At 37.7% G+C, this 8,678-nt stretch overlaps 1 protein-coding gene across 1 annotated transcript; it reads right to left on the bottom strand.

Annotated features, from left to right (window-relative positions):
* Window positions 1-5,294: 5,294 nt before the first annotated feature.
* On the bottom strand, window positions 5,295-6,612 carry LOC100385048 (lysine-rich nucleolar protein 1-like). The gene is made up of 2 exons (XM_035277084.3): window positions 5,875-6,612; window positions 5,295-5,811 (listed from the first exon to the last, which is right to left on the bottom strand). Exons 1-2 carry the CDS (start codon window positions 6,583-6,585, stop codon window positions 5,353-5,355), a joined length of 1,170 nt encoding a protein of 389 aa, XP_035132975.3. The 5' UTR covers window positions 6,586-6,612; the 3' UTR covers window positions 5,295-5,352.
* Between the last annotated feature and the right edge of the window lie 2,066 nt (window positions 6,613-8,678).

Genomic DNA, 8,678 nt, shown 5'->3' with positions numbered 1-8,678 from the left:
CATGGAATGTCAGAAACCATGTTTAGTTAAGAAATATTTGCATGCAGAAATAAGAAATAATATCCAGGAAACACAGGAATATAAAGAATGGAAATCCAAAAGGTTATGGCCAGATCTGCTTCAGGAGCAAAACCAAACTCTGATACTTGACCTATGGTCTTAGATATGGCTAAGCTTCCTTAAATAGTAGCTTCTATTTTGAGACTATTGGACCAGTTCGGGTGCTATCTTTTTCAGTACTTAATGGGGACTACAGAAGCAAAAATGAAAAAAGAAAGAATCTCTGCTGTAACTCTATCATTTCTACCTGAATTTCTGATGTTCTTCAAGAAGCAATATTAGGCTTTGTTTCTGCCAACAAAACTTACTCTGAGGACATAAACTTTAATAATGTGAAATGATTGTGTTTCTCAAAACTGAGTTTCCCTAAAGGCCATAAGCATTTTTGGATTTCTCATTATTAGTAATTAAAATTTATTTAACAATTCTGGGTATATTTAGTTATAGAAAATAAATTTAAAGTACAAATTCATGATCAAACATGTAGTGAAGTCTAAGAAAATAAAACAACTGACCTACAAAAAAATAATTTGAGAATTGTTATTCAAATATGCCTGCAAAAGAAATGTTGCTTACATTATCTTAAAATGTAAGAGCTGTGAGAGAATGTTCTGTTCCAGGCCTCTCTCCTTGGCTTATAGATTGCCATCTTTATGTTCACAGGGTATTCTTCTTGTATATAAGAGTCTGTCTTCAATTTTTTCCTGTTTGTAAGGAACCAGTCATATTGGCTTACAGCCAATTCTAATGACCTCATTTTAATTTGGTAAAGAACCTGTGTTAGTCTGTTCTCACACTGCTGTAAGGACATACCCGAGACTGGACAATTTATAAAGGAAAGAGGCTTAATTGACTCACAGTTAAGCATGGCCAGGGAGGCCTCAGGAAACTTACAATCATGGTTGAAGGGAAAGCAAACAAGTCCTTCTTCACAGGAAGGAGCAAAATGAGAGCCAAATGAATGGGGAAATTTCTTATAAAACCATCAGATCTCATAAGAATTTACTGTCCTGAAAATAGCATACGAGAAACTGTCCCCATAATTCAACTACCTCCCACCATGCCCCTCCTACGACACATAGGAATTATGGGAAATGCAATTCAAGATGAGATTTGGGTGGGGACACAGCCAAATTATGTCAGAATCCAACCACAAATAGTCACATTCTGAGATGCTAGGGGTTAGAAATTCAACCTATGAATTTTTGAGGGACACAATTCAACTGAAAGCAGCACATAGTGAATATTCGATTACTACAAGTGGAATACTTGAGTAGTTTTGGGAATTAAGAATGCATATCACCTAAGTAGACACAGAGTAGGCGTTATGGTTGGTTAATTTGTTGTATTTGTGGCAAAGAGATCCATCTTTCAGTTTATGCATAAAAGTTTTAGGCCATATGTGAATTCACAAAAAGAACAGAAAAATGATATAATTGCTTATACCTCTGTAATGATAAAAATGAATTTCTAAGTTTATATATATATATATATAAAGTTAGAAAGGCATTATATGTAATATGATATATATATAATATATTAAAAAGTTTTATTATTTGCAATACTTTAATTAAATTCATTATGCTGGAAATATTTAAAAAGTATGTTTAATCCCTGAAGTATATATTTTTTACTAAATGTATTCCTCTAAACATAAGAAACAAGTGATTTTAGAAAAACAAATGTTTTAATGTAGTCACCAGAGGGAGCTATATGTCACTGTACGTAATAACTTAAAGAGAAGGTACCAATGTTGTAGAAATTACAAACATCAATATAAATAAAATTTATAAAATTTAGAAAACCAGAAATGTGTGGTACTAAGAATAATTCAGATTTTAATACATTCACCTATTTGACATTTATGGAACATTCTACCCAAAACGTAGAATGAACATTCTTTTTTTTTTTCTTTTTTTGAGACAGAACCTCACTCTCTCAACCCAGGTTAGAGTGCAGTGGCATGACAACCCTCTGCCTCCTGGATTCAAGTGATTCTCCTGCCTCAGCCTCCTGAGTACCTGAGATTACAGGCACATACCACCCTTCCTGGATAATTTTTGTATTTTTAGTAGAGACGGGGTTTTTACCATGTTGACAGGCTGGTCTTGAATTCTTGACTTCAAGTGATCTGCCCATCTAAGCCTCCCAAAATGCTGAGATTACAGGTGTGAGCCTCTGCACTTGGTCCAGAATGAATATTCTTTACAAGTGCACATAAGAATGTTTATCAAGGTGGACCACATTCTGGGCCATTACACAACTCTCAAAAAAAATTCAGAAGAATTCAAGACATACAAAGCTTATTCACTGACCACACTGAAATTAAATTCACAACAGAAAGATGCCTGAAAAAAGCTCCAAAATATTTGGAAACTAAATAACATTCTTCAAAATAACTCATGTGTTAAGGAATAAATCAAAAGGAAAATTACAAGGTAGTTTGAGCTGAATAAAAATGAGGATGCCACATATCAAAATTTGTAGTTTTCATCTCTGTATCCATGTGCAGAGAGTGAAAGGAGGAAAATGAGAATAAAAAATAATTGTTGGGTACTAGGCTTAATACCTCGGTGATGAAATAATCTATACAACAGACTCCTGTGACCTGAGATTACTTATATAACAAACCTGTACATCGTGTGCCCTGAACTCAGAGTAAAAGTCAAAAAAAAATCGTAGGATGCTGATGAAGCAGGAAATAGGGAGAAATTTATGGAATAAATGTCTTTATATAAAAGAATAGTGGTTCAAATCAATGACTTCAACTTTCACCTTAAGAAATTTTAAAATTCAAAAGTATAAAATATTCTAGGTTGTGTGAAATATAACACAGAATAGTAATGAACATTAGGAGAGTCAGCAAATCTACTCTGAGTGTATCCTCAGGAGAACAGCCTGGTAGCCTCTGTGAAAGAAAAGACTTGTTAGAAATAACAGAAGGGAGAGGCTGGATCTCTTTCTTGCCTATTACTTCTCATTCACTTTTTCCTGACTATTGGTAAGATTGAATATCTTTTAATACATGTTAGCCACCTCTCTTTTCTCTTCAAATAATTGCACTTCTATTTTTAACCCATTTTAATTATTTCTGCTTCAAAAATTCATAAAAGTATATTATATAATTGGGATTTTAATCCTTTGAGTGTTATGGTTAGATTGCAAATATTTTTCTCAAGCTACCATCTATCTTTTGCTATTGCTTATAGTGTCTTTTATTGTTATGTATTTTTTGTTTATGTTTTAGGTAGTTAAATGCTCTATGTTTCATTTTATTTTCTTTATGGCTTCTGAGTTTCCTCTTTACAATGAAAAAGTGATCCAAAAATGTGATAAAGTCTGCTAATTTTATTCTAACATTTGATTTCATACTATAGGCCTAGATTCTTAATCCACCTGGAATTTATTTTTTATATAATATGAGATAGAGTCTATCTTTATTTTCTTCTAAATTAAATGCCAGTTTTAATGGTACCTTTGTTAAATAAAACAATAATTTCTCCTGCAGAATTAAAATGCCAACACTGAGTTTTCACATACGTTAAAAAATACATATTAACATTCTTCATTTTCCTCTCAATATTCTTGTTTCTTTCTGGCACTGATGCTGCACTGTTAAGTTTATAGTGAAATTAATGACTTGCCACTAGCTTTTTAGTTAATTTTATTGGTAATTTTGGATTTCCTGGCTGTATAATTATATCATCTGCATATGAACATTTTTGTCTCTCTTTTTCTATTTAAAATCTTTTTCTTATTTTATCACTGCACTTGACAGAATCATCTTCAATACTAAAACATAATTTTGGGTGCTCCTTTCTTATTCCTGATTTTAATAAAAATTGCTTTGTTATTTAGTATTGGTTATAATATTTTATCTAGCTTTTGACAAATAGTCTTTATTATATTTAATATATATCTATTTGTCTTTTTTTATACTTTGAATTTTTTAAATTCATGATAACATATTGAGGAAAAGATAACTAATGTAACTATTCTAACACTAAATCAAGGACAATATTCTACCTTTTAGTCATTGTTTTTATTTGAATATCTACTAAATTTTATTGAAGCCTTTTTATTATCAACTAATATAAACAATTCTACCTTTCTATAATTTGTGGACTTATTTAATCATATTAATAATGATGATATATTTCTTTTTTTTTTTTTTTGCTGTTGCTCAAATACTCCCAAGTGGTCTTTATTTCACAAAATTATTTTCATTTAAATTATTTTATCTACTACTAATACTGTGTGCTGCTATTTAAGTGAAAAAAACAATTGGCAAATTTACATATTATGTTCTTTAAGTCATTTCTTCTCCTTTGAGGCTGACCGTGTTGGACGGCATTGCTTCCCAAGCCTAGGCCAGTGAATTCTTACTGCTCTCACATTAACCTCAACTTGGACTTTCACATGAGGTTGGGTACCCATTATACCAAAGGCACTTATGAATCTTGTGTGGCCCAGGCGGAGGCTAAAATTTTGTACGTCCTCATGTGTGCAGGCTTCAACCCAAGAAGCAGAGGTTGCAGTGAGCCGAGATCTCACCATTGCACTCTAGCCTCTGCAACAAGAGCAAAGCTCTATCTCAAAAATAAAAAAAATAAAATTGTTTCCTCAATCTGAAGACATTTCAATCCCCAAGGAGGATTCTGGTGAAATGCCTGAGAGGAGACATTGAGAGTGGCAAACAGTGAACTTAGGGCTTCCGGGTACAACACCCTGCACTTAGTGGCTGGATGACCTCAGACAATTTTATTACTTTAGCCCTGAACCTCAGTTGCCTCATCTATAAGATGGGGACAGTCATAGCACCCATTTCATCATTATGAAGATTAAATACATTAAGGAAAACACCAGTATGCGCCTAGCACCTGCTAAACACTCAACAAAGGTTATCTGTACACACCTGATGTCTCAAAAAGGAACAGAAAGTTTAACACAGAAACCAGGAGGATAAAACCACTCACTCGTTCTCCTGGCTCCGGAAACATGAGCTGCCCTACCCCAGTTCATCCAAGCCCATTAAGATAGGTGTCCTTGTCCTTAATCTCCTCTGGCGTTCAGTGTGAGCCAAGTGTCAGATGGCTTTCATCTGCAAAACTAAATAACCCATTTATGCCTAGTGTTCCATTACTGGAACGCTAAGCTTATGGGAGTTATTTATATCCTACTGCTCAAGGTCATCACCAAGATCTGATTTTTCACACACTAATTTGTAACCTCCACCATAAATGGGATAATCAAAGTGATTGTGACAGTTTTGGGGGGACGAAACTCTAAAGGTTAATCTTCCAGCTTGACTGACCTGGAGGCATTCCTGTCAATGTAAAAGATCTTGTTGGGGGCGGTGGAAAAGCCGAGGCCGGCTCCTCGGCTGTACTTCCAGCTCATGGCCCGGTCATAGTCCTGCTGCAGGTTCTGCGGCAAGCTGTCTGCTGCCTTCTTGCTGAGGGCCATGTTGGGCCTTGCAGTGGTGCTTGGGGGACGGCTGAACGAGGTGGACAGGTTTTTGAAGCCACCCATAAGTTTCAGAAATTTCAGTTTCTGTTCCTCGTTCTCAAAACTAGCAGTATCCCACTGGCCAAACTGGGTTCCCATCAACTTCCTGGTTTCAGAAGCTTCAGTTTTGCCTGACTCTCGATCAATCTCTTCCTGCAAGGCCTTTCGCCTCACCTGGTCTATGTGCGCCTCATCCATGTTGCCTTTCTTTTCCAACACCACCTCTAAGTCCGTGTCTGCATCCTGCAGGAGAGGGCAGAGCTGGGTAAGGTTCAAGTTCACGATGAATGTCCTCTGCCCCTGCACCTCCTTCCCAGGGTCTCCTGCTACCCCACTCTCTGTGCTCTTCTTTTTCTTCCTTTTCAGAGCTGGCTCCTCGATGACTGGATGCTCTGCCTTCTTCTTGGACTTCATCTTTTTCTTCACGGGGGCCTTCGGGCCATCTCCTATGGGGATGTATTCCGGAGCCTCAACTTTGACTGGCTTCTTTTTCCTTCCTTTCCTAGGGCTGCTCTCCATGGACCTGGGGGGCTGAGAGTGGCCTGGGAGGGCCTCTCCCTCCTGGTGGACTTTTTTTTTCTTCTTCACTTTCTCACTGTGTTCCCTGGGGCTCTTCTGCTTCCGTTTCTGCCCCACAGCTGCCTGTTCCTCACCCTCCTTCCCCACTGAGCAAGTGTCCCCAGCATCCCCGGCTTCACAGACCCAAGGGTCCTGGACTGTGGGGTCCTGGGCCCCCTTTTTTTCCTTCTTGTGTTTTTTGAACTTCTTGCCAAATCTGGTTTCCTCCTTACCCTGTCTGGGGTCTGGGGAGGTTTTCAGCCCAGAGGCATGGGACATGGCCAGAGGTGACTTCTTCTTTTTCTTCTCTCTACTGAGGAACTCTAGGTGGCCAAGTACCTGCTTCCTGGGGCTGCATGACTTCTCCGTCCGCCTGGCACGCGGCATGGTCTCAGATTCTACTTGCTCCTCACAAAGCGTGCTGATGCTTTTCTTTTTCTTTTTCTTCACTAGAGGCATCTCAGGTGCCTGCCCGCGGACCAAACTCTTACAGGAGGATGTGGCTCTTATAGGAGAAACATCAGCAAAGTAATCTTCATTGTTGAAAACTGGGCGCTGAGTCTCTAGTTCTTTGACCACTCTTCTTCTTCTTCTTCTTCTTCTCCTCCTCCTCCTCCTCCTCCTCCTCCTCCTCCTCCTCCTCCTCCTCCTCCTCCTTCTTCTTCTTCTTCTTCTTCTTCTTCTTCTTCTTCTTCTTCTTCTTCTTTCTTCTCTGGGAGCCCAGCGAACAGGTCTACTTTGTGTGTCTTGGTGATCATTCCCGTGGGCCAAACTTCCGCGCCTCCACGTGAGAGCCCGCTACCGATGATGTATTTCTTAATGTGATCTTAAATTTATAGTCTTAGAATAAGCCCTATTTGATCATGTGGAATTACTCTCAGCATACTGATGAATTTAATATGTGGATGAGTTTTTACTTATTTATATATGAATTTGATTTATGTTTTCTATACTAACTCATAATACATGAATTAGTACATAATACATATTTATGTTAAGTTTAGCTTCATACAATTTTATTCTATTATTTAAAATAGTTTAAATGTCATAGGAAGTATATTTTTTTAAAAAGTTAGGCTGGGTGTGATGGCTTATGCCTGTAACCCAGCACTTTGGGAGTTCAAGGCAGTTAGATCACTTGAGGTCAGGAATTTCAGACCAGCCTGGCCAGCATGGTGAAACCCTGTCTCTACAAAAAATACAAAAATTAGCCATGTCTGGTGGTACATACATGTAATCCCACCTCTTTGAGAGGCTGAGGCAAAGGAATCACTTGAACCTGGGAGGTAGAGGTTTCAGGCAGCTGAGATTGTGCCACTGCACTCCAGCCTGGGTGACAGAGCGAGACTCCCTCTATAAAAAAAAAAGGTGAAATCTAATCACAAAACCAGGCCATAGAATGAAGACCTTTCAATAATCTTTGCAAACTCCTCTTTAACACTGATTGATCTATTTAGATGTTCTGCATCTCCTTGGTTCAACCTTTTTTATATTTATTTTAGTAGAAAAAAATTATTTTCTCTAGATCCTTACATTTCTTTCCATATGTTCTTTTAAAGATATACAAAGTTGCATAAAATAATCTCTTATAATTCTATAATTATTTCTGTATCATCTGTGATTATGTTTTCTCACTCCTAATACAGAAGTTTTTTTTTTTTTTTCTTTCTATTTTTTGAGACAGAGTCTCACTCTCTTGCCCAGGCTGGAACACAGTGGCATAATCTTGGCTCACTGCAACCTCCACCTCTGGGGTTCAAACTATTTCTCCTGCCTCAGCCTCCTGAGTAGCTGAGATTACAGGTGCACACCACCGCATCATGAAAATTTTCATATTTTTAATAGAGAGGATATTTTATCATGTTGGCCAGGCTGGTCTTGAACTCTTGACCTCAAGTGATCCACCCGATTCAGCTCTCCTGGCCTGCTTTCTTTCTTTATTTTGTTAATCTGGGCCAGGCACAGTGGCTCACACCTATAATCCCAGCACTTTCAGAGATGGAAACTCATGGATCCCCTGAGGTCAGGAGTTGGAGACCAGCCTGACCAATGTGGTGAAACCCCGTCTCTACTATAAATACAAAAATTAGCTGGGCATGGTGGCATGTGCCTGTCATCCCAGCTACTCGGGAGGCTGAGACAGGAGAATCGCTTGTACCCAGGAGATGGAGGTTGCAGTGAGTGGAGATTGTGTCATTGCACTCCAGCCCAGGCAGCAAGGGCAAAACTTCCTCTCAAAAAAAAAAAATCTGAATTGCCATAGTTTATCTATTTAATTACACCTTTCAAGATATCAGCATTTGGCTTTATTTATTTTCTTCTACTACTTTTCACTTGTTTTTTATTTTCTTTTTCAATCTGGGCTTTAAAGTAAAATTTTTATTTTCAGGTTGGTAACAAAGTTCTTAATCAAAAACTAGATTTTAGATCTAAAATATTGATGTTTCACTATGAAAGGAAAGGCCTAAGCCTCATAGAGGAATTAGATGTTTATTATCTTCTATGTACATGATACCTATTTTACTAATCACTTCCAGCTTCCCTAGGAAAGC

Source organism: Callithrix jacchus, chromosome 16 (genome assembly GCF_049354715.1).
Source record: "Callithrix jacchus isolate 240 chromosome 16, calJac240_pri, whole genome shotgun sequence".
In the NCBI taxonomy this organism is placed as follows: domain Eukaryota; kingdom Metazoa; phylum Chordata; class Mammalia; order Primates; family Cebidae; genus Callithrix; species Callithrix jacchus.
Note: the sequence above shows the minus strand (reverse complement) of the source record. Positions and strands in the feature narration are given on the sequence as shown.